The sequence below is a fragment of the Vigna unguiculata genome, chromosome 10, assembly GCF_037176805.1.
Source record: "Vigna unguiculata cultivar grain cowpea cultivar isolate G323 ecotype 2 chromosome 10, ASM3717680v1, whole genome shotgun sequence".
In the NCBI taxonomy this organism is placed as follows: domain Eukaryota; kingdom Viridiplantae; phylum Streptophyta; class Magnoliopsida; order Fabales; family Fabaceae; genus Vigna; species Vigna unguiculata.
In genome coordinates, this window is record NC_140801.1 from 42,389,131 (window position 1) to 42,404,866 (window position 15,736).

At 27.9% G+C, this 15,736-nt stretch overlaps 1 protein-coding gene across 3 annotated transcripts; it reads right to left on the reverse strand.

Annotated features, from left to right (window-relative positions):
• Nucleotides 1-1,962: 1,962 nt before the first annotated feature.
• LOC114166726 (scarecrow-like protein 6) lies at nt 1,963-5,174 on the reverse strand. 3 transcript variants are annotated; one of them, XM_028051511.2, is made up of 2 exons: nt 4,017-5,174; nt 1,963-3,848 (listed from the first exon to the last, which is right to left on the reverse strand). In XM_028051511.2, exons 1-2 carry the CDS (start codon nt 4,530-4,532, stop codon nt 2,400-2,402), a joined length of 1,965 nt encoding a protein of 654 aa, XP_027907312.2. In that variant the 5' UTR covers nt 4,533-5,174; the 3' UTR covers nt 1,963-2,399. The 3 variants fall into 3 exon arrangements, with proteins under 3 accessions (XP_027907312.2, XP_027907311.2, XP_027907310.2); XM_028051510.2 differs by having other exon boundaries at nt 1,963-3,851; XM_028051509.2 differs by having other exon boundaries at nt 1,963-5,174.
• Nucleotides 5,175-15,736: the final 10,562 nt, after the last annotated feature.

The following is a 15,736-nucleotide window of genomic DNA, read 5'->3' on the forward strand; positions in this document are numbered from 1 at the left end:
TTATAATTTATAATTTTATGGTTGTAAAATTTTATATTTTTTTAATTTTAATATTTAATTTAAAATTGTATAATTATAAAATTATGATTTTATTTGAATAAAAATTGAAAATATAAAGTTATACAATTATAAATTTATAAAATATAAATTATAAAACTATAAATTATAAAATTTTAAAATAATAAAATATTAAAATGATATGTGATAGAGATAGCTCAATGCAGTGACATAACAAGATAATAATCACGAAAAAATTAATATCATTTGACTCATTAAAAAAATTAAATTTGTTAAGTATTCAATAGAGTACAAAAATTTATACAAGATACTCAATTGAACATTTTTTAATTTATCAAAAACTTCAAACATAATTAAATCTAAATAAAAAATAAATTAATTGTTAAACGCTTTAATTACATTTAAGTTATATATATATATATATATATATATATATATATATATATATATATATATATATATATATATATATATATATATATATATATATATATATATATAGCATCACTCCACATTTAAAGATTGAGTGAGTTCCACTTAAAATGGATTTAATTTAATCCCAAAAGAAAACACAACCAATTGCACTGGGTTATCTGATTCTCCAATTCAATAAATATCCCTCATCTCACCTCTTTAATAAATGTATTATTATTATTTTTTTCAAACATAAATGCTAATGCAATTTATTTGAGAAATTAAAAATGAAAAATTAACATTTCAATAAATATTGAGAATGCTGTCCAATTTAGAATTTCCTTAAAGTTAAAATTGCAATAACTTTTATTCTTTTGTATTGGGACGGGTTATGATAAAATTGATAGATATTTTGTAACAAGAACATAGTTATTCTAAACAAGTTGGAAGATTGTTTGAAGTGAAAAATATTTTATAATTATAAAAACACTAAATAATTTATTTTAACACTTAAAGAATTAAAAAAATATATGCAATTTGGAAAGTTGTTGGTCCCTTGCGTCCCGCCACCAATCTGCTAAAAACGTAAATGTAGAGTGAATTGACCTAATCTTATAAATTTGTCGGAAAACAAAAACAATAGAGATTGAAAAATAAAATAAAATATTTATTTGTACTGAGATTTTAATTTTTTTAGTTTTTTGGAGTAAAAGTGTGCTTATTTTAGCTAGTTTTTCAGTATTTATTGATTTACAAGGCCAAAGTAGAAATCTTTTAGCAAATTGAGTTTATTTTATTGACTTTCAACATTTTGTCAAACACTTTTCAAATTACTTGTTACGTGAAAATACTCTTTATCTCGTCCAAATTATTTAAAGAAAAATTGTTGCCCTTTCACACTCACAATGCCTATATGTATTTTTTTTAATATTACAAGTTTTATTTAATTATTAATATGTTTGATCTTTTTAAATCAAAATAATAAAAGTTTAAAAAACACTAATTAAAATTCATTTTTCTCTAAACAATATAAAAAAAGTCGTATGAAAATTTTATTCAAATATATTTATTGTAAATTTATCATTTAAGGATTAACTAATTTCTCTAAACACTTTTAATTCAATAAAATAACATCATTTTACCAATGATTGTAATACCAACATAGCACCATTATTGTCAAGTTAAATATAACAATCAAGAATCAATTCTATTCCACAAAATCATGATGATGCATGAAAAAAGTAAAAGCAGCTATTGGTTGAATTCCTTGACCACCAAAAACTAATTGATTATTTCATTCCATAAAGTTAATCCAAACACACTAAAAATGATATTTCAAAGTTTTCCTTTCTTGAATTTCTCTGCTAAGATCAAATGCGTAAATCACCAAACTTGTCCTTCTTTTCTGTGGCTCTTGAAGTAATTAAACTCTTGAAGAAATTCTAGAAATACTAAACATACATAGAAGGATTGGTAATACTTCTAGGATTCTTTGTAGTTTGTTAACTTTGAAAGATAACACTTGAAGAATGATACATCAAAGTTAACTAGATTAAATGCTATAACAAAATACCTGCATATATATACATAAAATTGGCACAAGATGTTCATGCTACACATTAAGATCATGTATGCCAAATTCAGCGCCTAACACAGTAATCATCACCAAACAAGACAAAGCCAAAGCATGGAGATGAACACAGTCACCACCCTTTTTGGCTAAATAGTTCTTTTCTTCCAAAGCAATTTGCTTTGCCCTCAAGACAACAACCATGAAATTCACCAATCCTTAGACAATATAGAAATGTGAAATATTTAAAGAGGTAAGCAACACACAACTGTAGAATATTAGAATCTAGATGGGTGGTGAATCTCATTGAAAAGCCTAAATACATAAGAAATTACATAAACTAGGTAGTGAGTTATGAAGCAAGCACCTTTAAAAATATAAGGTAATAATAATTAGTTCAGCATCTCCAAGTTGAAACTGTGATGAGTTCTTTCCTCTGCCAGCAAAGAACAAGAGATGAGTGCTTTCTCTCCAATTGGAATCCCCTCACAGGTGCCTTCTGCACCAAGCACTCAGCTTGAGCTTCAGTGAAGTTGCTAAATGTGAATGGAGAGAAGCCATATTGAAGAAACATGTTCCTCCAAGAAGGTAGTTTTTCCTGTGAACGGAGGGGGCATGTTATGGTTTTCTTAAGGGCTGGTAAGATGAAATGTTTTTCAATCTTTTGGAGGACATCGAGGTTCACATTCACAGCATCAAGTGATTCAAGCAAGGCTGAGTAACAATGGAGAGCATGGACTATGTTGGTGGAAAATGGTGCATCCAATTGGTCACAATTTCTGTCAAGAGTGACTACAACTTTTGGCCTAAGCTGCTTCACAAAGCGAAGGACCAAGGGAAACAATGTAGGGTAGTTTGTGAAGCAGGAAAGTGGCATGTTCACAGCAGTTGCTTCATTATCATAGTACTGAACAGAGAGAGGACATGAGGGAGAGCTCAGTGACTCGATGCTCAAGACATTGAGCTCAAAAGACATGTTGATGTCTTTGGCGTATTGGTTCAACTTTTCTTGAGTCACATTGAGCTCAAACTCATCATAAGAGAGGGGAGACACAATGGCAGTGATTTTGAGGGAAGGCACACCATTACTCCTCATGGCAAGTGCTTGCATGAAAGAAGACCATTGAACTCCAAACCCAATATCAAAATCGATGATGTGAATCCGATCGAACCTTTCCAAGGCTTCAATGATGGCTTGGTTGCTGGTGAAGTTGGCAAACTGAATGACTGGTGAAATCTCAGAAAAGGACTTGTATGCTCCGATTTTGAAAATGGAAGTGATGGGTGAGAAAGCCAAGACATTGTTGTGAGGATTTGAATGAAGCAGAGACATCAAAGCCTCTTTCATGTAGAAAGCAGCCCTCTGAAAAGGCCTACCAATTGGGGAGAGCTGGTGATTGAGCCGCGCCAATATCCCTTGCGCATGAACCGGATTCCCAGCTTCTATCAGCTCAGCAGTTTTGTATAACTGGTCAAATATAGCCTGCTGAAGCTGCTGGCTTGCATCTTCTCCGGTGGAACTAGCCTTCTGCGGTTTAGCAGATGGCACAATCTGTGGTGGCATGTGGTGAGGAAACAATGGAAGCTGTGTTTGTTGCCTCCGACCAAACATGTCTTGTCCAGAATCCAAAAGGGGCAACCTTGGAGCCTGAAAACTGTGCCCAGAAGGCTCAAAACCAGGGCGTTTTGGTGGATGCTGAGAGAAAACTTGCTGTTCCTGCAATTGGGGATACATCATTGGCACAAAGAAAGAAGGGTTGTTCTCAGAGAATTGAACTTGGGTCTGGTTTAACTCAAACTGGGGATTGATGACTTGAGGCTTCTCATCCACCTCTCCAATCACTTGCTGCTGAGAGTTAAACCCACAAGGAGATGTGGACAACAACAGAGAATTGTTACCAGAAACAGAAAACATTGATTCTCCAACAGACAAAGAAGCAGTCTTGTTATCTATATTCTCAGCAATGAAAGGGAAAGCAGGGTAATTATTCCCTGAAGGATCAACAATGCTTACCATATTCAACCCTTGATCCACAACGCCAAAACCTGCATTGAAATCAAGGGTTTGGTGAGAGCCACAGGCAGTGCCCTGGAAGAGCTTGCTCAACCCTACAGAAGGGTCTTCGGCATCTGCCATGATTAGTCTGAGAATTGATTGATCTTGGGTCTCCCAGTCCTCCATTCTGAGTCCACATTTTTCTGTGGCGGTTTCCAATGGTGTCTGAGGAGGGTTGTGAGAAAGGGTTGGGGTGTAACAAGTGGTGTTATTGGTTGAACCACCACCACTGCCACCCTTGCTGATGGTGTTGCTGCTGCCAAGGGAAGAGGACATGGTGGAAGAGTTTGGGCTTCTTCTGGAGTCAAGAACTGAGGTGGGCTCAGTGCTGCCCACATAGCAATAATCCTCTTTGTCTATGGTCCACTTTGGTTGTGGATGATGCAAAAGCAATGAAAGTGAATCTGAGCCTGAAGAAAAATCCAACACTCCCTTCCCTTGAAAATCCTCAAAAGGAAAGGGCATGGCCTTCATCTAAGAAAGTTAACTAACAAGAGTTTCAAGTGCCCACTAACCCAACCACCCCAAAAGACTCCAGTTTCTTCAAAAGTTAGCACCTTTGTTCGAAACCGGTTTGAAAGCAGGTGTTTTTGAACAAATGGGGTTGGCCTACAGAACCAGAACCAGAACCAGAAACAAACAGGACTTGGAAAATGAAGCAGACTCAGATGCTAAAGTTCAGAAAGGTGAAATTTTGGGATGCAAGAAGGGTCGGAATTTTGGTGGGATATTCAAAACTGGTGATGGACACTAACTCACACACAGGGTTCCAAAGATGAAAACTTGAACATCCATAAAGCTTGTCTTTTTCTTTCTGGATCTGTGGCTTGTTATGCTCCAAACAGCAGCAGTGAAGGAAGAAAGCCATGAGTGTGATTCTTCTTTTTTGCTTGTTCAAGAAAAATAAAGAAAAAAAGCAGAGCCACTTGAAGAACAGCCTCAAAGCTTGTCCTTTTCTTTCTGGATCCGTGGCTTATTAAGCTCCAAATAGTTGTTGAAGTAAAGGGGGGAAGCCATGAATGTGATTCTTTGTTGCTTATGTTTTCTGTGGGAAACACTCTTTGTTACTTGTGTTTTCTGGGGTGGAGTGCTATCTTTCTCTCTCTATCACTGTTTCTACTTTATTTTTTAACTTTTTTAGTTTATGTTGTCTATGTTGTCTGCACAGTAAATTTTCTTCCTTTGCTAATGTTGCTTTCATCTCACTGTTTTTTTCCATTCTCAAATGTGGCGCGTGAGCATCACATATCTCTTATTTATTTATTTATTTATATAATTATTATTTATTATCATTTTTAGGTCATACTCCATACATGCATAGTCCACATACTACATCTACATGCATAGTGCCTCACTGCATTGCAGGGTGGCAATTTTAACTTATCCCAATATCATATCATATGATATTTTGATTTGGTCAATTGTTTGAACTTTGGCTAACTAACTTTGTAATAGTTTTTGATAAATAGGTTTAAATAAAATTAAATAAGTTCCCTACACTTATATATAGATAAAATATTGAATCTCATTAAAAAAATAGTTATTTTGTCGGTAAAAAAATAATTACAAATTATCATTTTCAAATAGTTTCATATTCTTAATAAATATATCATTTTTACGAATTACAAATATGACTACTAATATAATTTATTTGCAAATAAATTAAAAAAACACAATTATTATTTCATTTGAAATTGAATAATTAATGATTGATGTTTTGAAGAAAAATCATAAAATATATTTATAATAATAAAACATTTCAATCCAAAACATTAAAATAATCAAACCCTTAAATTCTTGTATATAACATTTTCGGTGTAATTTTAGTTTTGTGGAAATAATGATGACAGAACTAAAAGATGTGTTAGATAAAATGAGAGAAAAAATACATATATAATTTTAAAAAAATAGAACCTAATATATTATTTATATATTTTTATTATTTTTTGTCAAATCAATCAAGTAATATAACGCTGAAGTATGTTTCTCTATTTTTCACCTAATTTTATTATATCAAATAAATAAATAATTTTATTTTATATTACTTTTGTAATTTAATTTTGTCTTATATTCTCTTTATTTTTCCTTTGTCATTAGTGGTTGTGAGTAGGTATAGTTGTGAAGGTGTAGCTAGAATTGGATTATTATAATTGCTAACATGTTAAAATAAAGTAATGTCCCTAACAAGTAAGAAAAGAGAAAGAGTGTTATTTTTATGGAAAGAGTAGTTATTGGTATTCCATTTTAGATATTAAGATAAATTGATAATCGAAAATTTGCAATGAAATTAAGAAAATCTCATAATAACGTTCGACAATAATTGGCGTTTAATTAGCCAACCTACTATTAGAAGCAATATATATCATATGTGTTGTCATGGTTTTGCTATGATTCCATGGCAAGACATCATTATGCTTTGCCATGGTATTATGTTTCTGTGTTGACAACTTAGGACCATGTTTGGTTTCTAGTTTTCTTTCTACCCAACGTCCTTTGTCAATGTCTTTTTTATGCTATTTTTAGTCTAGTGAAAAGAAAATAGAGATGAAAGAAAAAACAATGATTTTTTTAAATGATAAGAGTTTATTTTTAAATAAAAATTCCATTTTTATCGATTAAAAGTTCAAATTTTCAAATTCACTTTCTCATTGTCATTACTTACTTTTTCCTTTTATGAGTTATTATTAATATAAAATTTTGATACATTACTTGTCACTTTACATCGTTTTAAAATGAGTTAATTTAATTTAGTTTATTATTTAGTAAGTTAGAAAAATTATAATATAATTTGACTTAGGTTAATAAGTGAGGTTGATTTACTTAAAAATATTTTATTCTTTTAAGTGATTTTATAAATTTATTATTATATAATCAAAATTTATTTACTTTTGACTCATTTATTTGTGGTAGTACAATCTCATCTATTTTACCATATGTAGTAATTGTCAATTAAAATCAACCTACATAATAAGATAAATAAATATAAATAAATTAAATATTCAAATAATATTGAATAACATCTGATTTGTTTTTAAAAAATATTTCATCTATATAATTAAAAATAATAAATAATTATATTAAAAAAATAACAAAAAGAAAAAGATTATTATAATTGAATTGTGAATCAGTCTACTTTTAACCTAACTCAAACACATTTTAAGTGAATTAAATTTAGATTGATCCACATTTAGAAAAGTTAATTCTTTTTTTCCATCTCAATCAAGATCAAACGTGAAGTAATTTAAACCCATTTTTACACTTAGCATAAGTTTGGAAAATATAAAGTTAAATAGAATTTTTATTTTTCAATATTAAAAAGTCTATCTACTTTAATTTTAACGCCAGTTTTTTTTTTTTTCAAAACTAAATGTTATTAATCTTTGGCTCATGTGTATATGCAAACTACATAGTACTTTTATATGCAATTTTACATTGTATTCATCAAACCATATAAATAGTTTCTCTAATTGGTTTGAAACTTCATTCTGGTCATATTTAACTCTAGATTTATTTTCTATTTAGTTCTTTTGAAAAATGCAGACCATAATAATTGTGTAAGAACAATACATATCAATAAATGATTGAAAAAGAGCATAAAAGTTTCCAATTTATAAAAGTCTTACAGCATGATATTGCTTTGATTAACATGGTCAAAAAATCATTGGTGAAAGTTGTATTGAATTCAGATCTGATGAGAGCATGTCAACAACTACAATTTGATACTTAAATTCAATGGAATATGGCACCAAATAAATTATAGGTAAACTATGTTTTTAAGTTCGGAATTTTGATACGAAATTTAAATTCGATCATATATGAAATTTAACTTTGATATATTTTGGTCTTCAAGTTCTAAAATTTAGTGGATAAAGTCTTTTTAATCCAAATACGTTAAATTTTTTAATGTCAAATGTGTTTTATGTTAGTATTTGATTTGTTTACACTATTACATGTTTTTATTCCACTATTTATTGGGTAGTGCATTTAACACGTAAAAACCATCTAACGTAATTGGATTAAAATGACTATATTCATTCATTTCTAAAGTTTAAAAACTAAAATATATCAAAATTTTGGATAAGGACGAATTCTAATTTTGTGTCAAAATTTATAAACTAAAAACATATCATCCCTAAATTATATAACCTAGAAGTATCAAGCTCTTCGGTTAAAAGTCTAACCCATGTAAAATATGTAGTACATATCTCCACATCAAAACTTTCTTTCACCTTGTGGATAATTTTTTTTATATAATTTTTAAGAATTTAAGTATATTAAATTTGAATAAATTTTATTTCAAAATTATTTAATTTTTAAGTTTTTTAGTTTAGATAAAATAATTTGATTTTTAGTTTTCTTATTTATATAGAGTAATTCAATTACTAAAAAAAAATTGTCACCAAGTCGAACATGTGACACTAAACAACAATCTATGTAATCATCCATACAAATTAACCACCATGAATATAAAAAAGTGACTAATATTTACAAATAATAATAGTTCCATTTACATTGATCGAGAAAATCTTACAAAAATTAATTAAAAAAATAATCCTCATAAGTAATTTACACAACCAGAGGTTAGTTTACAAATGTAATTAAAAAAACCTAGTTGGCAATAGTATAAAAATAGTTTGGTTAATGTTAATGAAGAAAATGTTGATTAAAATCGGTCGAGAGATATTTTCAACTAATATAGGTTAAAAAAATAATCTCAACTAATATTAATTGAAAATAATTTTAGATGACATCAATTAATGACATTATGATCTTTATTAAATTGATATTTCCACTACAAAAATATTATTAAATAGCAACAAATTTTATGGACTAAAATAATTAATTAATATATTGATTAAGTTAAACATTATCTTATAAACTAAAAATATTACCTATTATCAATAAAATATTATAATTAGTCTGGGAATTAAAATTTAAATTAATTTTTAATATTAACTACCAAAAATTTTAACTAATTAATAAATAAGTCATGTATATGTTTTTTTTTTTATATATCAAACAAAATAAATTTTAGAAAATTGGACTTAAAGTTTAACTCAATCCCATAAAACCAATTTAAATGAGGTTTACACTCTACTTATATATTATAAAATTATTTTATTTCGAATTGATGTGAAACTTTCAACAACTACAAATCAAATAAAACTCAATTCAGTCACAATGCTAACCATTACTCCAAATTCAAAGTAAGAATAACAGAATAAAAGATTAAAACTAAATTAAGAAGTCTAACGATAAGATCATAATTTCTCCAAAGAGGAAAAATATGATATAATGTTAAAAATGTTATCAAATGACAAAAACAATAAGTGTCTTGAAGAAGTACCTAACGTGACTCCTTATAAAATGAAAATGCTGATAATTAAAACAAAAAAAAAAATTATATAATCAAACACCTCATATAAAAGAAGTAGCTATAATGACACTAATGAACAAAAATGTGAAGTCATTTAAAGATTTCCAAAAAGTTAAGTAGTAAAAAATGATTATTGATAAAATCTTATATGTACAGTATGATACATAGGAATGATGAAGGTAATACTTAAAAGGGACTAAAATTACATATTTTTTTGACATCTAAAATAGCAGAGAGAAAAAAAAAACCCCCAAATTACAAATTAAGGATTAAAATATTAAAAAATAACAATTTATTCAAATAACTTTTTAAATTGCACTATTACCTTTACACAAGGAGTGAAAGAAAATGGAAATTAAGCATGTGTTTTATTGATTGATTCCTAATTATTTACTAATACCGACCCCACCTACTCTCATAATTTGGTGGTTATGATAATAAATCTCCAATTTGCACGACACTTAAAATTAGGTCTATCACTACACAAAAAGATGAACTAATAATTAGAACTTTCCATAAAGTTGCAATGATAATAAAATTTTGCTCTTACATTATTATTATTACTATTATGCACATTCATATCTTAACTAAACTCATTGAAAATATGATGTTTATTTTATGTGATGAGATTTGACCTAAAACTTAGTTAATTATATAATCACATGATGCCATGCAAACCCTAAGAATTGAAAGGTTGTGATTGAAAAAATTGGACAATGCCCTAAAAAAATAAGAGCCCAAAAGAAAAGACATGACACATATGGGTCAGCCTGAATGGAGTTGTCAATTTGCTTTGTTTGGATTATATATAAACAACAAACTCATTTTGTATCATATAACCGAAAGAACAGAAACCAGTGCACATAATTTATGATCAATAATTGCCGAAAACACACACAAATTTTGGCTCAAAGTGGCATTGCATATATAGTTTCTTGGGATGTGTTTTTTTTTTCTTTGGAAGTATTGCTTTCGTTTCTTTGTTAAGTTACTTTTCTTTCAAAACAAAATCTGTGAGAAAGTCTCAATAATGCATAGTGCAATCTGTTCTCTTGCCATTATCTTTCAGTGTCTCTGCATGCTTACAATATCACAGAAAAACTCAACTTTTGTCACCACTTGCCCTAAAATAATGCCATCAATTCATCATTTATATATACAACAAAAACTCTTTAACCAACCATGAGAAATATAATTAACATCTTTTTTTTTTTTTCACATCTCTTTCATTACTTCATGTTGGTTCACTAATGGTCTCTAATAAGACAATTCTCATAATTGATGTTTCATGTAGCAAGATAATCAAGGTAACATTTTATATATTTATTCTTTTTTTTATCCATGTACAAATTCGTCATTGTATAAAAAATTTCTTTAATAAAAATATAGACAAGCCTCTTTTTTATATTATAATTTACAAATATGATTATTAAACATAATTAGTTTAACTTTATTTATATTGACAACCAAAATTAAAAGTGATTTTTGATATATATATATATATATATATATATATATATATATATATATATTAAGATAATAGTCATAAAAGTCAATGAACTTGTATCATGGGCATTTCAGTTAAATATATATTATTTATAATTTGTATATTATAATTGTTGCTTTTTGATTAAAAAGAGTTGGTTATCTTAACAGTTTGTATAGAAAAAAAAAAAAACTAAAACTCGTTATATACAAATTATGCCGCCTTTTAATCTCAAATATAATCTCTAAAAGAAATCTGAAAATATGACGTGACATGAAAAATCAGATTCTCAAAAGTGTTTTTTAAACCAAATTCACTAATATCCTCTCGTCTTTTAGTATAATATCCTCTCGTCTTTTATCGTTTTTTTTTTTTGAAGACAACTTTTTGGAAATGCATTTGTCACGACATGCATAATTTATTAGGAAATTATTTTCAAGCTTCAACAAGACGATATTTCTTAATTATGAGATCAATGACCATCCATGGTACTTCTTCCCAAATAACAAAATAGGTTTGGATAGATTTGTTAATCAAAATTATAAAAAAGTAAAATATTTTTTACAAGCTATTTTGGTATAAATTAATTAAAGTGAAACATTATCCTTTAAAATTTTGTTTTTAATTTGAGTACATGGTTTAATTTCAAAAAGCATATTTTATTTAAATATTCACGAAGAAGTTATTCTAAACAAATTTATAATCTTCGGTGATAATAAAAAAGATGATGTCTGAGATCTTTTATCGACTACAAATAAAATAAATGCATAATATACAAGTAAGTACAAATTTTACATTACAAACTCATTTTATAAGATTGAAATATACTTGTTAGATATGTATATAAGTCATAAAAAGGAAAAATATGCACAAAAGGTGTTTGATGAAAAATAACTAAAATATAATTTTTATATTGATTTATTGAAAACTTGTCCAATATATAGAGTACAATATCTTATAATACAAGGGAAAAAATAAAACCTAATATATCATTATAATACATTAATATTTGATAATATACAAAAGAATCAAATATATGATATCTCCATCAATAAAATTAAAATAATTAGATATATGATATTTCTAACATATGAAAATACATTGAGAGAGAAAAAAAATGAAAAATATGAAAGAAAAAGACAATGGAAATGGATGGTGGGTTGACCTAGCTTAGTTTTCCACATTAGAAAAGAAAATAACAAAAAGAGTGGGATGAAAGATAAGAGAAGAAGATTGGATGAGAAAAATGAAAGGAAATCATAAATTGGAGGTTAGCTCTATGTGGAGCCAAAGCTCCATCCAATATGTGTGTATCTTAGAAAGAGACTTGTGCATAACTAAGGAAGAGACCAATTTGCACATTTTTTTTTCTTTTCTTTTTGTTATTGGAGGACCTACCTATGTGATGTTTCATATTAATATCAAACTTTGCTTTTTGTGTGTGTATATATATATATATGTGTGCTATAGGATAAAACAAAATGTGTGGGTTGCTAAGAATGCGTTGTTTCTAAGCTGACTAGGAAAAAAAGAGAGAAAGAAAAGAGAGGTAGAGAACAAATATTGACACAAAAAAATTAGAGAAAAAAAAAGTTAAAATTGAAGGATATATGGTTGGCAAAGATGTAGAAAAGGTGGGTAAAAGCTAGTTTGGTGACAAAAAAAAAATGGAACTTTTAAAATACACGCACACCCATGTAATAACCCATGATCTCTTCTTCCACCATTTTCGACCTCACACGAACTTTTTGGCTTTCTTTTTGTTACTTTTGCAATGCTATTTGCCTTGGATGCTCACATGGCGTTTTGGGGGTTTGATTAGGTAACTTTAGTTTTATTTGCATAGTGTTTGGAGCATATGGGTTTCATTCAAAAGTTCTAATCACTACAGAAATTATGCCTTTTTTTTATATATATGTGAAAAGATTTGTGATGAAACTATAATTGCAACTATTAATTGCTTATTGCTTTTAATATTAAAAGGTGAACAAAACAAGCTATTTCATTAGTTTCAATTTTATTTTATTTTTTTGTAAAAGGTTTCATTAATATTATTGAACAATCAACCCATGGAGAATATATTTCCTTTTGGTCACCCAAAAATATAGGTGGAACTTATAGGGTGTGGTGTGGACTCTCAAATTCATTGCGAGATTCATATATATTTTTTAAATAGAATCCATCATTAAAAAAATACAATTATTGTAGGGTTAAGTATGTTTTTAATCTCTGAACTTTGATTCAAAATGGAAATTTGTCCCTATCCGAAACTTCAATACATTTTGGTTCCTAAACTTGAAAAATGAATGAATATAATTCTTTTAACTCATATATGTTAACTTTTTTTTAGGTGTCGAAATGCATTTTTCAGCAGATATTGAATCAGAAATGTGTCAAATGGTATAAACAACTTCAATACTAGCATGAAACGCATTTGATACATGAAAAAAGTTAATGTAATTGGGTTAAAAAAACTATATTCATTCATCTTTAAAGTCTAGAACCAAAATATATCAAAATTTCAGATAAAAACAAATTTCAATTTCGAATCAAAGTTCAAGACAAAAAATATACTTAATCCATTATTTTAGTTCACGTGCAAATTAAATATAGAAGTTCGTCACACCAACAGAAAATATATTCTAATAATTTCACATAAATATTGAACACGAAAGTAACTTTTAATTTGAATATATATTTTGGTTAGAAAATTATTATCAGAATTTGCTAAAAAGATTCAAAATACACCGAAGATGACTTCTACAAGCAATTAAACCATGCATGATCACAATTGTTATTGAAGCGTGAAAACACAATTTCACTGTTTTTGATACATAGATTTAGAAGAAGGTGTAAGGAATCTGTATTTTGTGCCAACTCCACTTAAAAACACAATTTTTATAATTTTTTGGCTGAAAAACGAAAACACAACTTTGAGACAATGAAAAACTGCCAAATGTGTGAAACTTTATGGCATATCTTTGTTCATATTAATAATAAAAATAATAATAATATCTGAATCCCACACTCCTAGGAGGTGGCTTCTTGCAGACAAAAGGTGCTTACTAGAATTCCTTAATGGAAAGGTGTTTATCATTATACTTTTTGAAGGTGAGGGCAATTTTGCAGAGAACATGCAAAATATATAAATAAATAAATAAATAAATAAACAAAATAAAAAAAAAATGATACACTTGTATATTATGTGGCCTTCCATATCTAGAAGATGCCTTAGAGAGGGTTCTCTCTTTTTTGGTGAGAGAATCTGCTTTCATTGAGTGAGGTGACTAAAGGCAACAATGGTGGCAGAGTGGTGTTTCCATGAGGCAATTGAGTTTGGTTATGTCAAAAATATAACTTTTCCTTTCATTTCTTTATGTTCTTTCCCCAAAATTTACTCTAAATTTTCCTTTTATCAGGAGATACCAGTTAGGATAAGTTGGTGTTTATGAACAAAAAGTGAATCGAAAGAGAACAAGTAAAGTGAGATGATTTAATATGAGTTGGTTTAAAACGTTTTTGAATTATAATAATGGGGGAAGATGTTTCTTTTCAGATATGATTTTTTTTTTAATGTAATTATTTACTTTATTATTATTTTTTAGAGTATATATAAACTATATTTGATAAAAGAATCAACTTAATGATTATATTTTTAATACAATTAATTAGTTATATTATAATTTTTCAATTATTAATCATCATAATACTAAATACGGTTTCTTTAAATACGAAACGTAGTTAACAACATAATTAATCAACACTCACTCCATACCAATATCATAGCTAAAAAAAATTTACAAATTTCATATTCATAAAAAGACTTTACTTTCACAAGAAAAATTATAATGTTCATTAGCATTTAGCTTATTTTAGAATTGTCTAAATAGGTTAGAATCCGTAAACTAACTCAGTCCACTACGAGTTTAGGCCGGGTTAGATTGAAAATTTTTTACCAATTTTATCACAGGTTAATTTTTGATCCGGTCCACTAAAAGTCCAACTCACCCTCATAAACCGATTTAGCTTTACCAACCTGTAGATGAAGGGTCACATAAGTGTTTTTTATTATGTTGAATTTTGCATTTGAATTGGGTTGAGTTGTTTGTAATTTGTCGTTAAATAGTAATTTGTATTTTTGTAACTTTGATTTATATTTGGAGTTTAACATCATTTTGAATTTTATTAAAATTTACTTAGATTTTAATCAGAATTATAATTTAATTTTTCTGTGATAAAGAAAAAAATTATATTTTTTAATTAAGTGAGTTAGTGAATCAATCCGTTTAACCCACCAACTCGTGATAGATCAAATTGGATTTGAATTTTTTTTTTCTTTAAATTCACTAACAAATAAGTCGAATTGGATTGATTCACTAAGTGATCGTTAACAACTCTAACATATTTTATAAATGACTTACACTTCTCTTACAAAGTTTAGATGAAAACAAGTTTTTCCATACTTTTTTGTTTCTATAATTTTTCATTATAATAAAAGAATTTAAAAATGATACATGGCTTAAGTTTTAGACGAATATGATTTTTGAATTGATTATTTTAAAGATTAATATATCAAATTTTAGATCTTTATTAGAGAGTGAAAGATTATTCAAAGGACATTATAGACTAAAATAATGCAGAAGGTTGGAGCGTGGCCCTGCGCATTTTGTATCTTGCATGACAAAAGTGTCCTCACAATATAACACCATGATTTCAAACGCAATCACTGCACTGAATGTTATTAATACATACATACATAATATATATATATATATATATATATATATATATATATATATATATATATATATAATT

Coding starts and splice junctions, on each gene's coding strand:
- LOC114166726 (XM_028051509.2), bottom strand. CDS start 4,532: ATGAAGGCCATGCCCTTTCCTTTTGAGGATTTTCAAGGGAAGGGAGTG.